Source organism: Perna viridis, chromosome 8, assembly GCF_037379345.1.
Source record: "Perna viridis isolate PV_CMFRI_1.1 ecotype Kerala chromosome 8, ASM3737934v1, whole genome shotgun sequence".
In the NCBI taxonomy this organism is placed as follows: Eukaryota; Metazoa; Mollusca; class Bivalvia; order Mytilida; family Mytilidae; genus Perna; species Perna viridis.
In genome coordinates, this window is record NC_142452.1 from 6,690,008 (window position 1) to 6,715,918 (window position 25,911).

Genomic DNA, 25,911 nt, shown 5'->3' on the forward strand with positions numbered 1-25,911 from the left:
TTTTTAACTCTAGAGTAAAATGGTTTAGACTATTGTGTAAATGTAGTCTCTCTACTTTAAATTTTTTTTTAAACTTGGAGAAGATTTGCCATCAAAATGATTGATGGAATGTTCTTGAGATGCACTAAAGTGATATCAGTTCACTATTTAGTGTACAGATACTTGGGATTGTACAGGGCAACAAAATCGGTCAACTAAAACAGGCCAAAATTAAAAAAAAAAAACACCCAATATGGAAATCTTCTTTTTCAGTTGTTTGTTTTAGCATTTAAAAAATGGTATGGCACCATCATTGTGGTTAGTAGACACTTGGTTTACTGGCTTAAAGACTTTATAATTTTATTAAATTAAAATTTAATGTAAAATTACCTGTATATACCACCTGTCAAATTGTTATGATGTTGTTTTTTTTTCCCAGTACATCTTCTTTGTTCTGATTGTGATTTTCGCTGAGATTGCTGCAGCTGTGCTTTTGATTCTGTACAGAGTAGAGGTAACTATGTTTCTATCTACTAGTTAATCTGTCCAATATCAAGGGTTACTTCAACTCCTAATTTATTACCCCCTGGAATTCTTGCCTGCTATGTTAGATTATTACAGGTAAATGGAGAAGATTGTTTATCAGGACTCAGCAATTCAGTTTTCAACAGAGATATTTTCTTAACCTGAATCATTCCAGTGTTCATTCCATTAATGTCCAAATTGTTGTATCAAAATGCATTATCACAGCCAAATGTGCCACAAATGATAATCTTCATATTATAATCATATGTTAATTTTTAATTAGAAACATGTGATAATCATATGTAACAAACCAAAGATTATAGACCAGACTATCTGACTGGTGCATTTAAGGTGAGGTATGTGAAAAGAAGGTAAAAGTGTTAATATTGATTTATGCAACAGATGATTATGGAGTATGTACTGTATGCATTATGATGACAGTTGATCAGCTGATTAATGTTCACACAGTTCACATATGTTAGATTATTTACACATAATGTAACTATGATTTCATGTTTTGATTGGTCGACAGTTTTTAATTGTACACTTATCTTCAAGTTCACTGGATACAATCAAGCTTTTAAGGGTAAAAGGAAATTTGATCAAGGAAGAACTGATTTATTTGTGTTATATATTTTTTGGGGGTATTTTATAAAATCAAAAACTTGAAACAATGACTTCTTGCAGTTAGTTTTTAGAAATGCCTTTTAAAGAAGGAAAAAGAAAACAGAAGCACTCACAAATAAAAATATGAACTGTAAAAGCAGAATCTAAATTTGATGGAAAGGTCAATGCTGTAGTTGAAATCTTTTACTTAACTGAAAAAAGGATTACTAGGGAAAGAGAAGGTACTACCAATAAACAGAAAAGGTGTATTCTTCAGACTTGTTGTTAGTCTTCTTTCAATAATTTACTTGTTAAATAGTGAAAATGGGGCAAATTATTTCATGTGATTGTGTTTTTTTCTCTAGTTTTTGTGATTGCCTGTTTTATATTTCCTATTTAAAATCAGGTTTTTGTATGAACATAATAATCTCTGTTTACTCCCAGTTTAATTTCTCTTTAATAAAAAAGCAAATTATATTGATTGCAACTTGTTGTCACATTCTGATGCAGAATTTTTGAATTATTAATATTTGATTTCAGGTTACAGTTATTATTGATGGCATACTATAGTAAACTACTTCTTGTTTAAATCCATAGTCTTACACAGGTGTTCTACTGATAAATTCCACCTGAATTTAGCAAATAGATTTTATGATGAGAGAAACTAATTCATCTTTAGCCATAATATTTTATGTCTGTTTAAGGTTATTCTACCTACTATCATAATCTATTATTTTTAGCTCATCTGGCCAAAGGCCATGTGAGCTATTGCCATTACTTGGCGTCCATTGTTATCGTCATTAACTATTTTTCAAATCTTTTCTTCTCTGACACTACTTGACCAATGGAAACCAAACTTGGTATGAATGTTTCTTGGGGTATCCTGCATAGAATTGTCGTGGGGATATTTGATGTGTCGAAAAACATGGCTGCTGGTACTAAAATAGAACATAGGGATCAGACAGAAGTTTTTCACAGATATATCCAAAACGGTTTGACCAAATTCCGACATAGGGTAAGAGTGTTCAGCATGATGAGATCTATCTCTTGTCAATTTTTCATTTTAATCTGTGAAGCCATGTTGGAGTTACCTTTTTTTTTCAACATTTCTTTCCTTTTTTTAATGTTATTTCTTTAAAAATCTTCTCTTAAACTACTTGACCAATGGGAACCTAACTTGGTATGAATGTTTCTAAATGTATTCTGCATAGAACTGATGTGGGGATTATTGATCTGTTGGAAAACATAGCTTCTGTTACTTAAAATAGAATATAGGGGTCAGACAGAAGTTTTTCCCATATATCTCCAATACTGATAGGTTTAGCCGAATTCTATCAATTGTTGAAATGATCCTCATTACAAGGCTTACTAAGGTCTGCTTTGGGTCAAAGTTGTAAGATGACTCCTTGTTAGAATTATTGCCTTTGAAAGGTGTAAAATGGTGTTTTCGTAGTTTTCAGTCAATATTTTCAAAACTATTATAGATAAAAAGATTTCAAATACGGATTTTGCCGTTATGATTCTTTTTTTACTGTATATTTACTTCTGATTTGCCAGTTTCCTCTTTGTTTGTAGACCTCGTAAAATCATCCTTGATACTACCAAATTCTTTTTTTGAGTGGAAATTGCCAGACAACACATTGTTAGAGTTATTGCTGTGGAAAGCAAAAATTTTAGCAGGTGAGCGATTCAGGTTCCTGGGAGCCTCTTATTATTTGGCCTTAAGGTTGAAAACCTGAATTATCTAATTTGAGGTGAAAAATTAAACTCTATTTGGGGTAGAGTGATATGATTAAACTCTACAGAGAATTATTTGTTTTGATTGTGTTTACATTAGTAATGATCATTGTTGATAAATGGATTTTAAGGTTGAAGATAATATTGTGGATCTACTACAGAAGAATATTAAGGAGAGGTATACTACAGAACAAAGTGTCCGAACAGGCTGGGATCTCACTCAGATTGAGGTATGAAAAATTATAATATTTTTTTTCGTTTTTTACTATTATCCTCAAACTAGTGTAAGTAATGCCACCAGTATATAATGTGTTTATGTTCATAACCATAGATATGGAGATTTTTAAACCCCTAAAAGCTGATAACTCAAAAATACTTTCACGTATTCAAGTGTAGGGACCTTTAGTCATGAAAATACAAGATTTTAAGAGTTTTTTTCTTTGGAATTTGACAATGTTGATTTTGTTGCTTTATTTCTTTGTAATTACTGTCATAGCTATATGACTTCAACAAAATTAATATAGTGGGGGATAAATAAACATTGACAGAAAACAACCACATCTACTGTGAGAACAGGTTTATGTTATGGAATTTAAAAAAGACATTTATCATACTGCTAGAAAATGTTCCAAATCATTTTTCCTCTCTCCAATTGTTGACATTAAGAATTTAAGTGTTAATGTGTCTGATATCTTTAAAGTGTACTTGTTTTAATGCTGACATTAGTGTGATGTTCAAAGGTCAAACTGTTAGTTACAAACTGGTACATTGTATAAGGGATTTGTATAGAGATGTTGGATTGTTCCTAGCCAATCAAAATCCTAAAAATTTAGCAATATGGGGATAATGGTCTTTATACCCTTACTCCTTTAGTTATTTATTATCCTCATTATTGTTAGGTCAAACTGATGTAAGCCAATCCAAATATTCATTTTAATGCCCATGTTCTTTTAGTTACGTATTGTACTAAGTACATTTTGTGTATTTATAATAGTATTCAAACTGGTGTAAGCCATGTCTCCTGTATACAGGTCTTTCATAGAAATGCGAATATAGATTCTCCTTCAGTCTCGAGGGGATTACAGGATTTCTCCAGTCGAGATAGTAAAATCTAAACTTTAACTACTGAGAGTGGCGAAATCCTTTAATCACTGAGAGAAATGAGGGAGAATCTGTTTCTCTCATGAATAAAACCATAAAAAATAAATTAAACAAAACCCTACATTCTCCCAACATCAACAATGTCGTCGAGGACCTCTCCTCCAGTCATCAATTCATTGCGTCATTGATATCACTACCATTATGATTAGTTGATACACTACCAAATAATCTTTTAAAATACAAAAATGTATGAATAACATTCATAAATCAACAATTATTTAATTAATCAACATTATGAATAACAACTGCAAACATGGTAAACATGGTAGGCATGGGAGTATTCATGTGACATTTTAAATTCCTGGCATGTGGCCGGAAATTACAATTTTTTAATTACTCGTTCCTGCGGTGTGAATGAAGCCTATGAATGGGAGAAAACAAGATCTCAGTCTTTCAGCAGACAAATCATGGTCTACTTCCATTCAGGCCTTCTATCTGTCCTGCTATTGTCCAAAACATTGAACATCTATTGAATTGAAATATGCACTAACAGATTTTAATCTCATTTAGTGAAGTATTTGTCATCATTAAGGTTCTCTTTGTTTTTCATTTTGTTGTTTTTTTTTAAATGGTAGATGAGCATATCCAGTTCTTAAGTGCTAAATTTTTTTTCTAATTTTACTGAAAAATTTGGGGAAAAAAACAAAAAGTTTTACTTATAAATATACAATAGTATCAAACACATGCACATAATTTAACTTTGGAAAATGTAGGCATTTTTATTTGTGCCATTTCTGTACTTTTTACTGGATATTAATAATGGTCTGCCCAGTTTTATATAGGCTGACAGAATTGCTTCTTCAACAAATAATGTTTACGTGTATATTACAAACAATATACTATCTGATCTTGTCTAAACTTATCTATGTATTTGTTTTCAGTTTGGATGTTGTGGAGCTGCAGGACCTAGTGACTACAAGAATGTCACAGCTGTAAGAATTTACAGGAGTAATATTTGCTAGGGTGGTGGGTAGTATAGGCTGGGCAGTAATAATGTTTGTTAGGGTGGTGGGAAATGTAACCTGGGCAGTAGTAATGTTTGTTAGGGTAATATTAGCTGGGCAGTAATAATGTTTGTTAGGGTAATATAAGCTGGGCAGTAATAATGTTTGTTTGGGTAGAATAATCTGGACAGCTGTAATGTTTGTTGGGGTGGTGGGTAATATAAGCTATGCAGTAATGTTTGTCATGGTGGGGTAATATTAACAGGACATGTTTGTTACAGTTGGGGTAATATTAACTGGACGTGTTTGTTACGGTGGGGGTAATATTAACTGGACAAGTCTGGCATCCTAGATCAATTGGTATTTAAACGAAATACTGTCTTTCTATTTAGCTCTTCTTAAAAATCTTCATAAAAAAAAAATCATTTGAATCTTTTATTTACTGGGATAATTTTAAAAAAAATTTTGTTCATATGATACCTTAAATATTTTTGCATCACCATTTGACTTGTTGTCATTCACATTACCATACTAAATTATTATGTGAAGTATTTGTTCATATGTCTGATATCTTATTTTTAGTCTGTTTAAGAGCTATGTTGAGCTCATACTTGCTTTGTTGATTTGTATAAACTTGTGCCAACTAAAAGGTTTTTTTACTTTACTTTTACTTTGCTTAAAATATTATTTTGCTATCTATAAAATTAGGTTTATACCCACAATGACTTTTAGGCAGTGGCCAAAAAAATGGCTTTAAAATTATTTACATCTATTGCAATTTTAACACTTTGTAGAATGTACCCACTACTTGCTGTGTACTGACCAACAAAGATGATGCTTTGAAGAAACCTGAAACTGCTGCTGCTGAAAATGAAACAGAATGTCGCAAGGAAACTGATGCGAAATACATTCATTTGGTAGGACTTAATGTTTACTTCGTAGCAAATTTATAGTTGTTAAGAGTGTGAGTACTGTTAAAATGATATTTTTTATGACCTGCCCCCCCCCTTACCATCCTTCTGTAAATCACACATCCTGTTACAGCTGTTTGACTTTTTGATCCCAGCTTTATTTAGGTGGGCTATATTGTGGTATATGATTGAGGACTGATGACAACAATGTCCAGTTTTTGGACCTTTTTTTTTTACTATACACTAAAGTTTGGATATCACTAGTGGGCATTGTGGCTTCAAGGACTATGGCTAAAATAATAAGTTCTATTCTTTTAAAGAGTTCTTCTTAAGAGTTGACATAGTTGACTAAAATATGGGGTGTTTTTTCACATGTAGTGCTGTATTGATGATTATTGCTTAAAACTTTACAAAACTTGTTAGTTATATTAATCTGAAGATCTATATACTTTTTGGTGATGATTAAATGTTTAATTTTCAAATTTTTGTAAAAAAGCGATGTTTTTTTTTCACATGTCTCAGTGTAATTTGAAACCCAACCCTGTGTTACTTTCACTATGTCTGGATCAAACAATTTGTGTATGTGTTGTCTTTGCTTTCCAATGTCTTCAGTAAATTAAGCAAGGACATTTTTGCATGGGCATTATTTTTCCTGATAATTCAACCTGAAACCCCTACACAAAGATGTTAACAGTATTGAATATTGTATATGACACATGTTTATTATGGAAGTTTAATTATTTAAGGATGGTTGTAAGGATAGTTTAAAGGATTGGGCCATGAAACACAGTGCTATCATTTTTGGTGTAGGCATTGGTATTGCAGTATTAGAGGTAAGGCCAACTAAATATAATTTCTTTGTATCATGTTTTAACTTATCTTTCTTTATGGGTACCCAATTAATCTTATTTCATTGCCATTCAAATAGAAGAAAAAACAAGAAAACACATTGCATTACATTTAATTACATGTACATTCCTAGGTAATATTAAAAGCAACCTCATTTTCTTTGGCACCAGTAGTAAAAATAATTATAGCTATTTTATTGTTTTTGGCGTGTCTGTGGTACTGTGTCTGTCACAAAGTTTGTCAGTGCAACTCCTCTGAAACATTTGAATCAAATTTTACAAAGCTTGGTATGTAGCAAGAATGTCATATGTAGTTGTGCATATTGCCAGGAACTTTTGATCCCCCAATTTTTTTAGGAGTTATGCCCCTTTGAACTTAGAAATTTGCCAAAAATCTTATAATACCTTGTCAGCACAACTCCTCTGAAACTATTAAACCAAAATGTGGTATGTAGCTAGCATATCATATGTTATTGTGCATATTACCAGGAAATTTTGATCCCCTAATTTTTTGTGGGGGTTATGCCCCTTTGAACATAGACCTTATAAATTTGTCAAAAATCTTCATAATTACCTTGTCAGTTAAAATTCTTTGAAACTACTGAACCGTTCAGTGCAACTTCTGTGCAGCCTCTATACAGAACTTCATGAAACTGTTCTGTTGACATGGTGGTTACTGCAAGTACCCCCCCTACATCCAGTTTGCAGAAGGGGGAGACGTATGTTTTTGCAGACAAAAACAAACTAATTTGTTTAAAATCTCTTTGATCTTGCTATAAGGTAATTTTTTCTATCTCTCGCCAGTCCAGTTAGAATGAAAATTATCGTATAGCTGCACAACATATGCAATGACATGTAGCACTCTGCTGAAAAATTGTCCCGAAAGGAAACTTTGCATTGCTTATAAAACTTACATATTAAGGTTGGGAAAAATGAAAATAAAAGAAAACTAATACCTTACAAATCAGAAAAACAGTGATAAATTGTTTATTAGCTTAACTTAGAAAGGAACTATTTGATAGACAAACATATCTGTGCTTTGAATGTTGTATGAAGAGCCATTAATATATAATGTTGTATGAGATTGATTTTATGAGGAGAAAAAAGAACTGATATGGTGAAACACAACATATGTACCCATGTGTAACTAAAATCCGAACAAGAGTACTTTTCATAGAAATTGAGAATGCATCACAAAAAAATGGATTAACTTAATCTGCAGAATAAGTTGTATGAAAGGTTGTTTAAAATTTCGTACTGTGCTGAAATCACTTAAGTTTAGACTGAAGAGCTGTCTTAAACAGCAGTCATATTGATATAAGGAGAGACAATAGCTGATAGAATTTGAACAATTTCCAGTGTTTACATATGGAAGAAGTATTTATGGACATTCCACATGAATCAAGAAAACATTCCAAGTTAATCTAATAATCACTTTAGAACATGATAATAATTCAGTTCTGGATGTAATCCTGATTGGCTGACATTTTTTCAGTTGATATCTTAGAGACATAATTTTACCATAAGATTGTGACATTATATAGTGTAGTCTGCTAATTTACATGTTAAATTTTGAGTTAAAAATTGAATTGTAATTAATGAATGTATTATTTTATCAATGCATGTGGTGCAGAGATAACTGACTACATTATTTAGTGTGCATCACTTGATATTGGTCATTTCTTCATAAACCAAAAAAATGTTACAAGCATTCATTTACTTATTGATAATTTAATAGTTTGTAAAATGAGTAGATAATCATAACTGAACACATTATTGTAAATGCTCATATTGTCTTTAAAAAATATGTAAATAAATGTTTACGAAGAACTCATCATAAGTTCAATGAAATATTAAAATTTTCTTTATTTGTTTTTCCAGATCTTCAGCATTGTATGGGCCTGTTGTTACTGTCGGAACATCGGTAAAGATGACTAAATCATTAGATTTAGTGCCCAACTAGACATTCTATAGTTTTATTTTTTTATATAAGGCTTTAAGATTTGTTTTTATTTAAATAGTACTGATTAGCCAAATTTTATTTTTGTGAACATATGTGAAACTAGAAAATCTGTATTTGCTATATTTATCAGTTGAATAAAAAAAGTTGTTATAAATACTTAATTCCTTTTTTAATAAAACAGTGTGCCAAGTACTAAATTAGATTGTGTATTAAATATATTTATTTTTGCTCAGCTTTGAAGATGTCAAATGGTTTTGTTTTGACTGTTTAAATAACAATCTTTATTTATTTGTAGGATTGTCAAACATTATGAAAATCTTGTAACAATTGAGTCATGTTTTAAATTAAGTGAACTAGAATGATTTGGAATCACTATAACAGAGGATATTATATATTTTTATTTTTAAGCATTTTTTGTTTATCAGATGTGTTCATATTTCCCTTCCTTGTTTCACCTTGAATCTTTTTGAAGGGGAATAAATGTCTACTGTACTTTTTGAAGGTTGAAAAAGATAATTAAGTATAGAAATATCCCCTTAGGAATTTTAAAAAGATAACTGTACTTTACTGAAACAATTGTAAAGTTGATCTTACTCAGATATTCTGGGTTTTTAGAAAATACTCATTTGTTTAAAGAAACTGTGTACAGATTATTCCTTAAAAAACTTAATAATTCTACATTGAAGTAGTACTAAAGGGAGACAACTCAATTTTATCAGCAGGTTGTAAGTAACTAGTCAAACTGCTTATCATGTGCTGTAGTTCACTTTATGGCACCAATGTATTCAGGTTGTACATTTTGATGGGGAATTTCTCCTAGTATTATTTTTCTTCTCTCATGTATAACTTATTTTACGTCCATGACAAATTTGTTTTAATTGATTAACTTAACATTATTTTTGCCAGATTGTTAACATGTATAGTATATGGGTATCTGTGTGTTTATGTTGAAATAAAATACAGAAAGGTTTTGTGAAAGTTCAGGGGTGAAAACAAAATATATTGATATAGTCCTCTTGTAGAGAATCCTTAGTTTATAATTATCCTCTTGATTTAAGAAAGTGAAATTTATGTTGTGGTTCACTGTGTTTGAAAGTCCGAAAATCAACAAAACCTTTAATCAACATAATTCAATTCATCAAAAAAATTTTAACAACCCTAGGAAACTGATTCAATCATGTCTCATTGAACAAATTTAATAAAATTGATCTTGTTTTCTCATTTTTTATGCTAAATATAACTTCAAATATATTTCTGATTTATTTGTTTATATTGTTCTCTACATGCTGCCCCCCTTTAGCCACCATATTTTTTTCATGAATACACATTTGTTGACAAATGTAAATATTTATCTGTTAAGTGATGTATATGATTCTACCAATTAGTAGAGGATAAAATCATAAACAGTTTAATTATTGTCTTCTCTGATCTTGTTTATTTTATTTATTTGGGAGAATTTTTTTTTATACTTTAGATACTTATGTCATTTCACAATCAAAATATATGCATCTGCAAAACCTAGATCAATATGTTGGTGTGTAACCTAAGGTGGTAGATGAATGTTTGATTCACCTAATAAAGGCCATCTATTTACAAGTCTTGTGACCTAATAACTTGAAAAAACGTCATATTTTGTTGTTTTCAATTTCAATTTGTTTTCACGTTTCAGTCTTTTAGTCAAAATGTTCAAAGAAATCTTTTATAAAATGTGTTACAAGATTCTGTGTTGCTTCTTGTTCTGTTACTTATTAATTCAGTATATATTATTGGTTCAAATGATAAACTATTTGAGCTGCTACCGTCAATAATCAGGGTTTTATGTCTTACCAGTCTGTTAGTTATGTCTTGATATATAGTACTTGTATTTAAATGTTTTGTGTGTATAATATTTAACTTTAAATGTATAAGTAGTTACTGTACTTATAGAGAGGTATGTCTTAGTTATCATATTTGTTATTTCTCATCCGCAGTGTTATTCTAAGAACTTAATTTGAATATCCATTATTATATATATATGTTACAAAAATCTGGTTCTGGTTAACAAGGTTTATACAGAACACAGTCATATGTCAAGTAGAACAACTGTCTAGAATAAAAATGTATAATATTATGATTGTGTCTCATGTTACAAACTCACAATTATATTGTGAAAATTCTGAAAATACTGTTTAATTGTTTGGCAATTGTCAGAACAGTGGCAACATACTGATTAACACAAAACAGTGGCAACATACTTGATTTACACATTACTTTTTTTTCAAAATTCTGTTAATTCACAATCATGACAAAAAACTATTATTTAATTACACTGATGTCACTTTAATGGTGGTTTAGTTGTTTTAAAGTTTAATAGTTATTTTTTTCTATCGTCAAAGATCGACAAAATGAAATGCTTTCTTTACATTTGAGGCTAGAAATTCTTTTCATTTATTGACTATATTACAGTTTGGGACATTGAAAATTCAGGTTTTTACTTCCTATAATGATCATTGTCATGCATTGTTTGTACAGTTGAGAAATTTTAATATACTTTTTTGCATGTATATAGGCCTTTATTTTAACATAGAGTAGCCATACAGTAACTCATACTTTACAGTTTATTAAGATCAATTTTAATCTTTGGTGTTATTGATGGGCATCAGGCCAGGTGAATGAATTCTTGTGTTCTCATGTGAAATTTGTAAAATTGATAGGAATTAGTTTTGTAAATGATCACTACATTACCAAAGTTAAAAACACATGCCATTATTGATAGAAACTGTGACATTATCATGAAACACTTGATGAATTACTTTACTTCCTTTTTTGGTAGAAATACTAGAGAGAACATTTAACTAAAGATAATTGGTTGGCCTGTTTTCAATCAATTTTATGATTGTTTTGCAGGCAAGGTCACATAGTTGTATCTGTTTGTTGAGGCAATTGAGTTTTAATATGAAGTGGTTAGCTCCAGCATCCCTGGTAACTTACACAAGTTTTACTCTGTGTTCTTTTCTATTTGGGACACTATTACATGTACATATATGTATGGAATTGATGTCATGAATAATACATAGTGCCTACCGGTACATTCTGTTAAGTTGCATATATTTTAAATTCTTAAAAATTAAAAATACGTTTAATGATTGCTTGAAATGCATCAGGTCAATTTATTATGGTATCAACTAGCTATGGAAATTTGTGTTCAAAGATTTTTGGAAAGAAAAAGTTCATTGCTACACTTTAAATTTTGTACAATGTGTTTGAGCAAGATTTTGTTGTCATTTCTACTCAGATGATAAAAACCTAGTACTGTTATTAATGTCCCAGTGTTAATTGTTATGCTTTAGAAGTTGAGGTGAAGAAAGTAAAAATGTTAGTAGAGGCCAGAACAAAAAGGAGATCAAGAATACCCAACTAAATATTATTATAAAAGAACAAACCTGTTAGCTTTACCATATGTTTGTACTTGTAAAGTATCATGTGGGTATTATTTCCAATTTATTGTTGTTAAAACAGAAACAACTAAGAAATATGAACGTAATGATTTAGTAATAGCTGGACTTTACTACCACTTGTCTACATCTCTCTACTGTTCTGTCTTATTCATGCTACAATTGATCTTGTATAAAATTTGACCTGTATGTTTTATTTATCAATAAAGTTTATAGTATTAATGCATTTAGTTCTTGATAGAAAGTTACGCACCTTTACTGAAAATGTCGACTTTGACAATTGTTATGGGACATGATGTACTTACTGTATTATTCCAGTTTTCCACGTAACTCATTTATGTTTCTGTGGGAATGTTATTTTGATTATTTTATGTTCTTTAATATGTGTGTCTATTTTCCTTGTCTAGTCATTATTCTTTAATATGTGTGTCTATTTTCCCTGTCTAGTCATTATTCTTTAATATGTGTGTCTATTTTCCCTGTCTAGTCATTATTCTTTGATATGTGTGTCTATTTTCCTTGTTTAGTCATTATTCTGTTATATGTGTGTCTATTTTCCCTGTCTAGTCATTATTCTTTAATATGTGTGTCTATTTTCCTTGTCTAGTCATTATTCTGTTATATGGGCATCTATTTTCCCTGTCTAGTCATTATTCTTTAATATGTGTGTCTATTTTCCTTGTCTAGTCATTATTCTGTTATATGGGCATCTATTTTCCCTGTCTTGTCATTATTCTTTAATATATGTGTCTATTTTCCTTGTCTAGTCATTATTCTGTTGTATGTGTGTCTATTTTCCTTGTCTAGTCATTATTCTTTAATATGTGTGTCTATTTTCCCTGTCTAGTCATTATTCTTTAATATGTGTGTCTATTTTCCTTGTCTAGTCATTATTCTGTTATATGGGCATCTATTTTCCCTGTCTAGTCATTATTCTGTTATATGTGTGTCTATTTTCCTTGTCTAGTCATTATTCTGTTATATGTGTGTCTATTTTCCCTGTCTAGTCATTATTCTTTGATATGTGTGTCTATTTTTCCTTTCTAGTCATTATTCTGTTATATGTGTGTCTATTTTCCTTGTCTAGTAATTATTCTGTTATATCTGTGTCTATTTTCCTTGTCTAGTAATTATTCTGTTATATGTGTGTCTATTTTCCCTGTCTAGTAATTATTCTTTGATATGTGTGTCTATTTTCCTTGTCTAGTCATTATTCTTTAATATGTGTGTCTATTTTCCTTGTCTAGTAATTATTCTTTAATATGTGTGTCTATTTTCCCTGTCTAGTCATTATTCTTTGATATGTGTGTCTATTTTCCCTGTCTAGTCATTATTGTTATATGGGCATCTATTTTCCCTGTCTAGTCATTATTCTTTGATATGTGTGTATTTTCCCTGTCTAGTAATTAATCTGTTATATGGGCATCTATTTTCCCTGTCTAGTCATTATTCTTTAATATGTGTGTCTATTTTCCCTGTCTAGTCATTATTCTTCAATATGTGTGTCTATTTTCCTTGTCTAGTAATTATTCTGTGATATGGGCATCTATTTTCCCTGTCTAGTCATTATTCTTTAATATGTGTGTCTGTTTTCCTTGTCTAGTCATCATTCTGTTATATGGGCATCTATTTTCCCTGTCTAGTCATTATTCTTTAATGTGTGTGTGTGTTTTTCTTGTCTAGTCATTATTCTGTGATATGGGCATCTATTTTCCCTTTCTAGTCATTATTTTTCAATATGTTTGTCTATTTTCCTTGTCTAGTCATTATTCTTTGATTATTTTCTTTTTATTACCCTTTAAATTTTGGTTCCCTTGATTTCCCATAAGCACAGGTGATCATATATTTTGGTTATTCACTCTTTTCCATCAATTATCCAAATCCAATTTATTTAAATTAATATTTTAGGGAATTGTGGGTTGGTATTCCGAACAATGAGTGACTCAAAATACCAGTAACATCACAATAGTGTCTCTTCCAAGTTAACGAACTATAAAACATTATTACAATGAGAAACTACTATATAGTTTGGAGATAACTACCTGTATTATATTTGAAAATTTAGAAACATACATTGTGGATATGATGGTTGAAATATATGGCCAAAAAATACTGACACATGAACAATGGGACAATTCAAATACGTCAAAATAAAAATATATGGGTAGAATGTGAAAACGGGAAACAAAGACACTCTATATATACAACGTAGCAAACTAAATAAAATAAATTACATATAAAAACTGAAGATAAGGAAAACAAGAGGTAACACAAAAAACTGAAGATAAGGAAAACAAGATGCAACACAAAAAACTGAAGATAAGGAAAACAAGATGTAACACAAAAAACTAAAGCACTAGCAATATAAACTCCCAAAAAAAAAAAAAAACAAAGTGACATCAGGTGCTCAGGAACAGTAAGAATCATGCCAAGGTATAAACCATTTTATCAAAAGAGAGAATCAAGCCACAGTATAAACCATTTTATCAACAGAGAATCATGCCACGGTATAAACCATTTTATCAAGAGAGAAAATCAAGCCATGGTATAAACCATTTTATCAATAGAGAATCATGCCACAGTATGAACCATTTTATCAAGAGAGAGAATCAAGCCACAGTATAAACCATTTTATCAACAGAGAATCATGCCACGGTATAAACCATTTTATCAACAGAGAATAATGACACCATTTTATCAACAGAGAATCATGACACGGTATAAACCATTTTATCAGCAGAGAATCATGCCACGGTATAAACCATTTTATCAACAGAGAGAATCATGCCACTGTATAAACCATTTCTTCAAGAGAGAAAATCATGCCAAGGTATAAACCATTTCTTCAAGAGAGAGAATCAAGCCATAGTATAAACCATTTTGTCAACAGAGAGAATAATGCCATGGTTTAAACCATTTTATCAACAGAGAATCATGCCACGGTATAAACCATTTTTTCAACAGAGAGAATCATGCCATGGTATAAACCATTTTATCAACAGAGAGAATCATGGCACGGTATAAATCATTTTATCAACAGAGAGAATCATGCCACGGTATAAACCATTTTATCAACAGAGAGAATCATGGCACGGTATAAATCATTTTATCAACAGAGAGAATCATGCCACGGTATAAACCATTTTGTCAAGAGAGAGAATCATGGCACAGTATAAACTATTTTATTGTGATAGTTAAACACTGAGCATGAGCCTGTAGACAGAATATAGCAAACATGAAGAAAAGAACAAGAAAGTTACCAGAAAAAACTTTTATACAGTATTTCAACTTCAATTGTTAACTGTAATAAGTAAAACAAAGGAAATCAGGGTTACATCTTTATTTTACACCAGTTCATTACATGTCAATAAAAAAAAGACCTGTGCTCTCTTGCACTATAACTAGTGTTGTTAGTCCTTGAAGTAACAATAGCCATATACATCTGAAACTGTTCATAGTCTTTTGAGATTAAAGTTATTTTCTACAATCCAATACAGTCTATCAAGTTCCAGTAGCCTGTAACCTTCTGTGGTCTATCTTTTCCAATTGGACCAATCTGATCTAGTTAAGGAAATGTGATTACAGTCTTTTTGAATTAATTATTTTATACAAGTTTATAGTCAGTTTTATTGTCAACAAAAATAAAACTTATGTACTACTTCATGACTAAACTATAGAAGTTACGACAAACACAATGACTTCTTGTTTGAATCATCAACTTCCTTTCATCAGTGGCAACATGCCTTCAGTGCCAGACTATGGAGTTTTTTTAACTCCTACATTTTGTCAGAGCTTGCCGAAACTATGTTGGATGTTTGTACCTATGCTGCTAAAAGATAAAGTCACCACTACAAAAGTTCTATGGTCATCATCATGAACTCCATGGTGGTGTATCCATCTGCACCACGAGACCTGTTTTTTTCACTGTTTCATAGTTTTGTCCTTTGTCCACACTGCCTAAGGGTGATCTACCCTTCTTGTAACTCCTTTGTCTACCCTGCCTATGGGCAATCTACCCTTCTTGTAACTCCTGGTGAATCCAGGTCGGTCATTTATTTTTGTTTCTATGTGGATGTTGTTTTAGTTATTTCAAGTTGTAGTGCCTGTTTTTTTCTTTCTCTAGTTGTTATCCCAGCAATGTTTTTTTTTAATACTGTCTGAATCTTTCCAATCTTCCAACACTTCATCGAAACGTAAAGCAAAATTATTATGATGGTAAATAAATAAGAAATCAGAGATTACTTAGGAGAAAAAAAAACAAACAAAGCAGAATACCTAATTCTGTTTCAATAGACCAGAATTTGAATAGATGTTTTTATTTTAATTTTAAAATAAATTGCAAATAAATGGCCAGTATGTACTGGTACATCTTGAAATTATAGTTAATAACTCTATTCCAACTGGAATGAAACTTTTATAAAGATATAAAGTGACAACAGAAAATTGTTATGTATTTCCACCATACAGCTTTAATGAATCAACACCTTACACATTTGGAATTCCATAAACACTAAATATTAATCATAAATACTATAGAGTACAGTGATTTGACAAGTGTATAGCACTAGTTGAATTGTAAGTATCCTTGCCAGGATTTATCATAATTCACATATTCATAATCCTCTAAGATTTATCCTTACTGTAGTACAAAATCAACATTAAGAACTTAGTTGTTTTAAAATTTTACTTGTTTGTCATTGCATAATAAATAAAGAGCTGGGCTTTACGTGCATGATACGCCTGTTGCCCTTTTAACTTGTCCTCATGCTTTTTACTTAGCTGTTTTAAAAGTTTACTAGTTTGTCATAGCATAATAAAAATAAGTACTATCATAAGTTTGTAGAGCCAGAAGCGATAAATAATACATGTTATTTAAAAGTTATTACACTAATGTAATCACAGGGTTATTTTGCTTTGTACCCATAGTAAGACTTCATATTTATGAATGTAAAGTAATTACTCCCTTTTGCACATTTACTGAAATGTAAAAAAAGAAAAAAAAGTTAGTAACGTTCACTAAAGAGATACCTTGAAGCCTCCACTCCCCCATTTGATAATATGCACTTTTTTACCTCTAAATTGATTTGTATCGCAATCTGAAGTTTGAGGTGCACAATGGAAATATGTAATAAAGATTCTGTAATAATTCCATAAATTCAAGTGATGTAGCAGGAGTACTGGATAAGAGATAGGTCCCCCCACCATGTCCCCATATTCATAAATGACTAAGTTCATGTTTTGCTATTTGAAATCCCGAATTGATTTGAATCCAAATCTGAAATAAGAAGTGCACAATGGGTATATGTAATAAAAATTCTGTGAAAGTTTCATCCAATTCGATGTAGGAGGAGTAATATATAAGAGCTGGGAAACAGAAGAGAAAGAAGGATGGACACCCCTATCACAATATAACCTCACTTTGTAGGGTTATAATAAGTACAATTCACAACATATGTGCAATAAAATGCACTAAGTTATCAAAAGGATACGGTTTGAGTTGTTCAGCAAAGTTCTTCATATCTTCTCCAATGGCATCCTGTCCAGACATAGCTAGTACACTTAGCTCTACTAGGTGAGATGGAACCATCTTTTCCAAATTGTTTTCTGATGTTATACCTTGCTGTATCATCTGAAATATCAAATTAATAATAGGATCATTAATTGGATAGAATGAATAGCTAAAATATGATCACAAGTGCGGAAGAATGCTAAGATTTAATGAGTGCATGGAACTTGTTCAATGCATCAATCAAATTTCAAAGAGTTCTTAGCACAGCTTGACTGACAAGAGATTATATTTTGATTATTCACAATATACAATTGATTACCTAATATCCTATTTATCAATTTTCTCAATAGTTTATTGGCATTTTCAAATAAAGTTTACATTTGTTATAAGTAGATTGATATTCCAAATCATCAGTAACTTCAAATAAAGTTTATATCGATAGAAAAAAATGTTTTGTTGGGAAAAGGCCCAAAAGTGAAATTACTGAATTTATTTCACATGTAATTTATATAAATTTATTAAACACGTTTGTTATCTATATAATTTTACGAATTAAAAATTAATCTTTCATCATTACTATACACAACCAAATCTCTTTAATACACAGTACAATAGACATCTCTGCAAGTAAACTCTTTTAAAAAAAAGTAAAATAAAAGATTTAATTCAAAATAATAAAATAGAAAAAAATGTAGATGTAGAACTTCAATTCAGAAATTGTTTACTAGGTAAATGTATCATTTTTTACGAGGCCAATCCTTCACATATCTGATATTTACTTTACATATTCTACTAAGGCACTTTAATTACAGTGTCAAACACCTATAAAAACAAGAGGTTGCCCACTACATTGTGCTAAGAATACCACTTCTCAACATGGCAAAAGGAGGCAATGAGCTACGAACCAGAAAAGGGGGGACACTATACAAGTCTTTACAAGAGAGCAATAAACCAAATATCCAAGCATTCCCTCCAGTAGAAGCTGAAAAATCTGTTGCAAAAAAGTGTATGGGACAGACACACAGACAGGCTGACAGACAAGGTGATTGCAATATATAATTAAAGATTGTATTTGTCTGCAAAAACATATGTCTCCCCTTGTTCCGCAAATTGGAACCACTTGCAGTATCCACCACATCCACAGAACAGCTTCATAAAATCCGGCTGAGACGCTGCAGAGAAAATGTGCTGAACGGTTCAGTAGTTTCAGAAAATTTGAACTGACAAGTTAATTTATGAGGATTTTTGACAAATTTCTAAGTTCAAAGGGCATAACTCCCACAAAAATTAGGGGATCAAAAGTTCCTGGTAATATGCACAATAACATATGATATACTTGCTACATACCACATTTCGTAAAGTTTGGTTCAAAAGTTTCAGAGGAGTTGCACTGACATGGTAATTTATGTTCAAAGGTAATTTTAAGTTCAAAGGGGCATAAATCACACAAAATTAAAATTTCCTGTTAATACGCACAACTACATATGATGTTCTTGCAACATACCATGTTTCATAAAATTTGGTTTGAAAGTATCAGAGGGGTTGCACTGACAAGGTTATTAATGAGGATTTTTGGCAAATTTCTAAGTTTAAAGGGGCATAACTCCTACAAAAATTAGGGTATCAAAATTTCCTGGTAATATGCACAACTGCATATGATGTGCTTGCTACATTCCAAGTTTTGTAAAATTCGGTACAGTAGTTTCAGAGGAGTTGCACTGACAAACTTTGTGACAGACACAAAGACACAAGGACACACGGACAAGCCAAAATCAATATGTCTCCCCACCAAAGTGGGGGGAGACATAATAATAAAAACTGTACTACATCAAACCCTGAATAAACCAGAAACTAGTCCAAAAAAAATCCCTACATATAATTGTCAAAGTGTTTGGACCATGTGTAAACCAAACACCTGTCATTACCAAATAAAAACACCTGTGACCTGTCATCACCAAACACCTGTCATTACCAAATAAAAACACCTGTGACCTGTCATCACCAAACACCTGTCATTACCAAATAAAAACACCTGTGACCTGTCATCATCAAACACCTGTGACCTGTCATCACCAAACACCTGTAACCTGTCATTACCAAATAAAAACACCTGTGACCTGTCATTACCAAATAAAAACACCAGTGACCTGTCTCCATCAAACACTTGTGACCTGTCATCACTAAACACCGTAACCTGTCATCACCAAATAGAAACACTGGTGACCTGTCATCACCTAACACTTGTAACCTGTCATTACCAAATAAAACCACCTTTAAACAAGAGGCTCCCATTAGCCTGAATCCCTCACCTCGTTAAAGTTTGTCTTTCAAGGCCAATAAGTAATGGAGTTGTCCAACAATTTTAACTCAAGAAGACTTTGGTAGGACTATCAGAAGGATCATTTCAGCAATAGAAAGTTTCTTTCTATCTATTATAGTTTTCACCTTCGGCCAGGTGAGCTAACAAAAGGGACAGGCTCTGCAGTATTTAGTATGACATGACAAAAACTCTAGGTGAGCTTAAAAGGGATTTGTTTCTCAATCTTAGTTTCTTACCTTAAAAATTTCAGAAACTGTGACCTTCATTCTTCCTTTGTGAAAGTAATAACCTTTAACAACATATTCATGATCAAGTCTGAAAAATAGAGTATATAGTACATCCATGTCCATTCCAATAAATAGAGTATATAGTACATCCATGTCCATTCCAATAAATAGAGTATATAGTACATCCATGTCCAATAAATGGAGAATAAAACTTACTATAATAATACTTTTACCAGACATAATTCCTAAGACAAAACTAGGCATAATGTAACCTTTCGACAATACTGAACTAAAGATTACAAACAAATCCAATTTTAATAGATTTTTCACCCTCAACATCTTCTTTGTTAAAAACATCAACTTGTCAGCATACAACTAGCCTCCTACCATAGTAGAGATGATTTTATGAGCATTCCATAATTGAAAAATATATTTCCTTTGGTACAAGAACTGTAAAGTAAAATTTAAGTGTAAAGTTTTATTGTTTATTTTTTCCCTCTGTTTCATTAATTGGTATATGTTTTTTCAATCCTATCAATTAATGAGGTTTTTGATTATTCTACACTGTATCAAAATACTGTAAACCAACTAATTTCTGCAAGCAATTATATTTGTCACTTTTGCAGACGTAGAATTATTGCAAAAATAAATAGTCGAGAAAAAGCATACTTAGACACTATCTTTTGTGTTCAAGCAATTATTTTATTAAAAACACAAAAACAAATCTTCGGAATTCAAGTGCAATTTTCAATGAAACTTTTTAAGAGCAAGGTCATAAAACTAATACACCAACCACCCATATTATTCAGCATAGGTAAACAATAAAGTTTGGTTATCTCCCTTGGAAAGCTCTAACGATACAGTGTAACTATCTTTATGCCTATCTAAGTGTATTACACCTAACCCTAATATAAGGAAAAACCACTGAGTTGACCTTTAAGAATCAAAAACGAAGAAACTATCAAAATTGTGTTTTGTGAGCATTTCTATCTGATGTATTATCTTTATTTAAAGTGTCATCTTAGTGCAATACACAATTTGGAGAAGGTTCCTTAAAAGGTTTCAATAAATTTAAGAACAGACAAATAGATGAGCACTATACACATTTCAAACTTAAACATTTACAGGAGATATACAAATTAACTCAACAAAATATCTTAAATTCAATTAATATCCTAAATACAACTGAACAATAACTGAATGAGTAATAATGCTGAACCTAAAGCCAGCCTCTTGTAAGAACTGTATAACATTCTCAGAGGTTGCTACATCAACACAGTTTCTGATCAATGTCTGTCTACTTTTATCTCCCATCTCTGAATGTCCTAAATATCTCAGCTGCCTACAATGTAGAAATAGAATGTCCCAAATATCTCAGCAGCCTACAATTTAGAAATAGAATGTCCTAAATATCTCAGCAGCCTACAATGTAGAAATGGGGAAACAGTCTAGACTTTTACAGTGCTTGAGTCAAAATGGTCATAAAATGTTTAGGGTAGGCACAAACAACTAAATTAGGTAGGGGTTGCAGGAAAAAAACTTTATTTTTTGGCCTAAAAAGAGCAACATAGGCCAAAAATTGTACTGAAATGTTATCAACATAAATGGCAAATTATTACAGAAAATATCCCAAAATTTGATAAATCCACTTTAATGTTTTAGGGAAGCATATTTTATAGGAAAACTTACTTGGAAGATAACAGTCTACAAACAAAGCAAATTAAAATGCTTCAATATAAATCTAAAATTGAAGGATAATGAATGGACGGACAGAAACATTTATTGACAGATAATTCTAGCTCAGGTGACCAAAAACTCTGATAGATGGGTAAAAATAAATCAAAATGAAAATGGGATATCCTACCAGTTTTCTGTCTGTACTAAGGAGTGTCTCACACTAAACTGTAAAGGCTGTGGTATATTGGTGTTTCCTTAAAAAAAATGGGTCATGTTTGGTTATAATTCTTGATTTCACCAGTTTTTTCATCAAACAAAACAGTATTTACATTATTTTGTTATTTTAAATTCATATATAATGATGAATCAATATTGTACTCTAATTACCCCTTGAGGGTCAATAATTGGTCAATAAGCTTGAATTCTTGTATTCTTTAAACATTAAACAAAGTCAGTATTAAAAAATAGTTCTACATTTTTATTGTCCATTTGAATTTGTAAATATTGTTGAATAACTTTAACCATTAAGATTTAAAATAGACAATCAAGATGTATTTTTGTAAATGTGAAAGCCAATTAAACAAATGTATACACGATAGTCAGTAGGTCAGCAAAATCTTTTTACAGGTTACTTGGCTACTTACGTATAGCATACACCATTTCATGATCAATAAACTGCTCTCCAGGAGAATCTGCATGATCACAGAGTCCTTTGAGTCTACATAATAACACATCTAATGAGCTAGCCAGAATGCTGCCCTGTAACAGGTATTCATTGGTTGGGGCTGCTTTCAGGGCCTGTGTCAGTTGAGGGTCCATCTTCTGTTTGGAAATCAGTGATCAGATCTAAAAAAAATACACGTATATTACATGTATATTATTTCTACAAAATGCCAAAATTTCACTGTGATTTCTCGCGACTTCCGTTCCAGTGAAGATGACACCTGAAGATGCCTTTTATTACAATAATAGTATTACTGGTCTTTATCACAGGGTTGAGGATCGTGACATCCCTCCCAGTGAAGATAACACCAGATGATGCATTATCCATGTATTACAATGATAGTACATGTATTAGTGACCTTTATAATAGGGTATTAGTGGCCTTTATCACAGGGTATTAGTGGTTGTTTGAGGGCATTTAATACAATTTTAAGCCAAAAATTTTAAATTAGAGGGAAGAAATTTCTGAAAGTAGTTATGGCAAATCTCCAGCTTTGACATAAAAAATTTGTTAAAAGACCAAATATAATTAGATTTAAAGCTTTGATGAATAGCTCATCACCTTCTGTTCTCAACAATTTATGTAAACTGATGCAACAAATTACAAAGATGTAGTCTCCAGGGTAGTTCTCTTAAGTTTTGTATTTTTTACATAGAAACTTATCATGAATGTGACTCAACATTATGCCTTCCAGTACATGTCCACTAATCAACATCTTATGCAAAGTATGTACAATGTACATTTATCTATGTAAATTGTATTGAATTTGTTCTATGCACCATAGTATTATGAAGTTTGAATAATAAAGATATATACACGTGAATGGGTGTTTGTTGAACAGTTGAACTATGCCAAAATTAAGAGACTTGACACCAATATATTATGAAATGGGTTCACATACTTCTGTCCTAAAAAAGTTTCACTGTCCAGTTTGCATGATGGTGCCTAAGTGATTATGGAAATGACATCAGTTTTATCCATAGTAACTTACAAATGCTAGACAATTCAACCTGTAGTCATTTGGAACCATTTCAATTTCCGGCAGTGTATTAAAATGATTCAAACTGTATATCAGAGCATATTTAAACAGTATTAGAAGGTTATTAGAATAAAATAATCAGTCAAAATAAAAAAATGGTATGAACTTCACCTGTCTCATCATAATTTTTTTATTGTAATTAATTTGTTTATTTGTTTAAATTATATATAAATAAGTTCCTTAATAATTTTTCTTTCCCATGGTATGCATTAATCAGATTTTTCATAGTTTTAGGACAAGGTAGGCACCGTTATTTTTTGTTAATTTGATATATAATTTCTTAGGCATGAAAAGTCCCTATAAAGACCATGATTTAACAAAGTGGCCAGAGTTATCAAAAATATATATTTGAATTTTTTTACCATTGTGCCATATACCTTACTAATAGAGATAAAGTTGCACTGCTTGGGCTTTGTTTCTTTGGTTTGGGTTTTTTTTCTCAACACCAAATTATGGAAATGATTGATTGATTACTGGGGTTTAACACCTGAGCAGCAATATTTCCGCTATATTCAGGCGATGAACATGAAAGGGATGACAAAATGAACATGAAATGATGATGATGAAATGAAAAATGGGATGGGACACAAGTCGTACGGTAAACTGGAAGAAATATATTAGATATGAACCTGAAAAGGGGAGACACAGTGCAATTCTTCATTCAAAAGCAATCAACAAAATATCTAAGTAGTCCCTCCAAAGGAAGCTGGGGAATCTGTAAGGAATGTTTTCATTATCCATCCCTTAAAAATTACGAAGTCGATCAATGAACAGTCCCTGTACTATATTAAGTCCCCGAATTAACTTAGTGGCCAAATATATTAAGATATATATTTGGATTTTTAATCTTTTAACAGTTTACCTTGCTAATTAAGCTGTACTGTTTTAGTTCGTGTGTGTATGTTTTCTTCAGTTTTTTTCTTTCTCGAGACCAAATTATGCAGGGAAATGGAACATTTAATTAACACGATTTTTAACAGATTTATAATTCGCCACAATTGTCATTCGGCCCAAGCCAATGAAGCAAATGCATTACATCAGAGTCTTCGTATTACTATTATCAGTATTATATAGTCCCTGATTGCATGCACTTGGTAATGCTAATACGTCTGATTTATTGTAACTTTCATTACATAACATTTTCTTAGGTCGATGAAGTATGTAATAAAAAAAAAATCGAGATCACAATATCCTGATTACATCATGTACTGCAAAGCCTACTGCTAAGCAATGATATATTCAACTCCTTGGGCTAAGCCATCAGAATTTAAATGAAGTTAACAGATGATGTCATTTTGCTATGAAGCCCTTGCTTCCTGTCTATGTCGTCTTGTGAATCCACAACACATTCTCACTGTTTGGGACGAGTATTTGATTTTTTAGGGGATGGAGAATTTTAAAAAATATATATTCTGACTCATATCTTTTCGAAAACAAATAGTTTTATCTTGAATGTCGGGGAAATTGGTCATTTAAATAACTCTGATCTATACATTCTTTTATAAATATGAAAATAAATTATTTTGATTCGTTGTAAACATAAGAAAACACTTATTTTAAATGTTAACATAGTGAAAATACACATGAAAATAATTTCATGAAGTTCATTCCGCCGTGATGTCATTCCGGTCCATCAAAATAAGATGTAAATAATGTTTTGCAGTAGACAATAAAAATGTTCATATTTTTTAACTGGCATTTTGTTTCCATGATTTTGAAAGTAATTTCAGAAACTAGACATTGTGGTGTCATAACATTTCTACTCACAACAATAAATAAAATATGGAGGAAAATGGATATCAGGAGATCAGGCAATACCTAAAAAGTGTTATAAAAATAAGAAATAGAATTTAAGGGTTAGATCTAAAAAGGACAGTTTTGTTATGTGATGGCATTGATTATTTATACCCCAAAAAGCTTTTGATTTATTTAAACCAAAAATAAATCTTAAAGCCGGTTTGAAAACCCTATTGTGTATAGGGGTTTCCATGATAGTCTATAACAAAAAATATGATATGTCATGGTAAAATAATCCCATATTGGTCAGATATCATTGGTGGGGTTTGCAAGGCCAAAGTGAACTAAAACAAAACCGAAAACATCATTAAATTCACTCAGTAATACATTAAATTCTTTCCATGGATATTTTAACATACGAGATATATCCAATTAAATAAAGCTTCAGTTACTGAAAGTTAGCTCAGAACACATTAAAGAATGACAGTACAATCAAAATTACCCAGCATTAAAAATGAAATGGTGAAAAAGCTTTTCTTAGTGGAATATGTTGCGTTCATTAAAATCTGA

At 31.2% G+C, this 25,911-nt stretch overlaps 2 protein-coding genes across 5 annotated transcripts in view; one reads left to right on the plus strand and one right to left on the minus strand.

Annotated features, from left to right (window-relative positions):
• Positions 1 to 12,330, plus strand: part of LOC148609121 (CD82 antigen-like) — a 29,598-nt gene extending 17,268 nt beyond the window's left edge. For all 4 annotated transcript variants that reach the window (XM_088541838.1, XM_088541839.1, XM_088541840.1 and 1 more), the window contains exons 4-9: positions 419 to 493; positions 2,979 to 3,077; positions 4,890 to 4,940; positions 5,747 to 5,869; positions 6,610 to 6,696; positions 8,593 to 12,330. In XM_088541838.1, the coding sequence (XP_088397964.1) occupies positions 419 to 493; positions 2,979 to 3,077; positions 4,890 to 4,940; positions 5,747 to 5,869; positions 6,610 to 6,696; positions 8,593 to 8,649 (492 nt within the window). In that variant the 3' untranslated portion in view covers positions 8,650 to 12,330. The remainder of the gene's footprint in view (positions 1 to 418; positions 494 to 2,978; positions 3,078 to 4,889; positions 4,941 to 5,746; positions 5,870 to 6,609; positions 6,697 to 8,592) is intronic.
• A 3,103-nt stretch (positions 12,331 to 15,433) lies between these two features.
• On the minus strand, positions 15,434 to 24,570 carry LOC148609122 (mediator of RNA polymerase II transcription subunit 18-like). The gene is made up of 7 exons (XM_088541842.1): positions 24,467 to 24,570; positions 22,486 to 22,687; positions 22,029 to 22,095; positions 21,384 to 21,506; positions 20,174 to 20,252; positions 17,598 to 17,737; positions 15,434 to 15,664 (listed from the first exon to the last, which is right to left on the minus strand). The coding sequence occupies exons 2-7, from the start codon at positions 22,658 to 22,660 to the stop codon at positions 15,610 to 15,612; spliced, it is 639 nt and encodes a 212-aa protein (XP_088397968.1). The 5' UTR covers positions 22,661 to 22,687; positions 24,467 to 24,570; the 3' UTR covers positions 15,434 to 15,609.
• Positions 24,571 to 25,911: the final 1,341 nt, after the last annotated feature.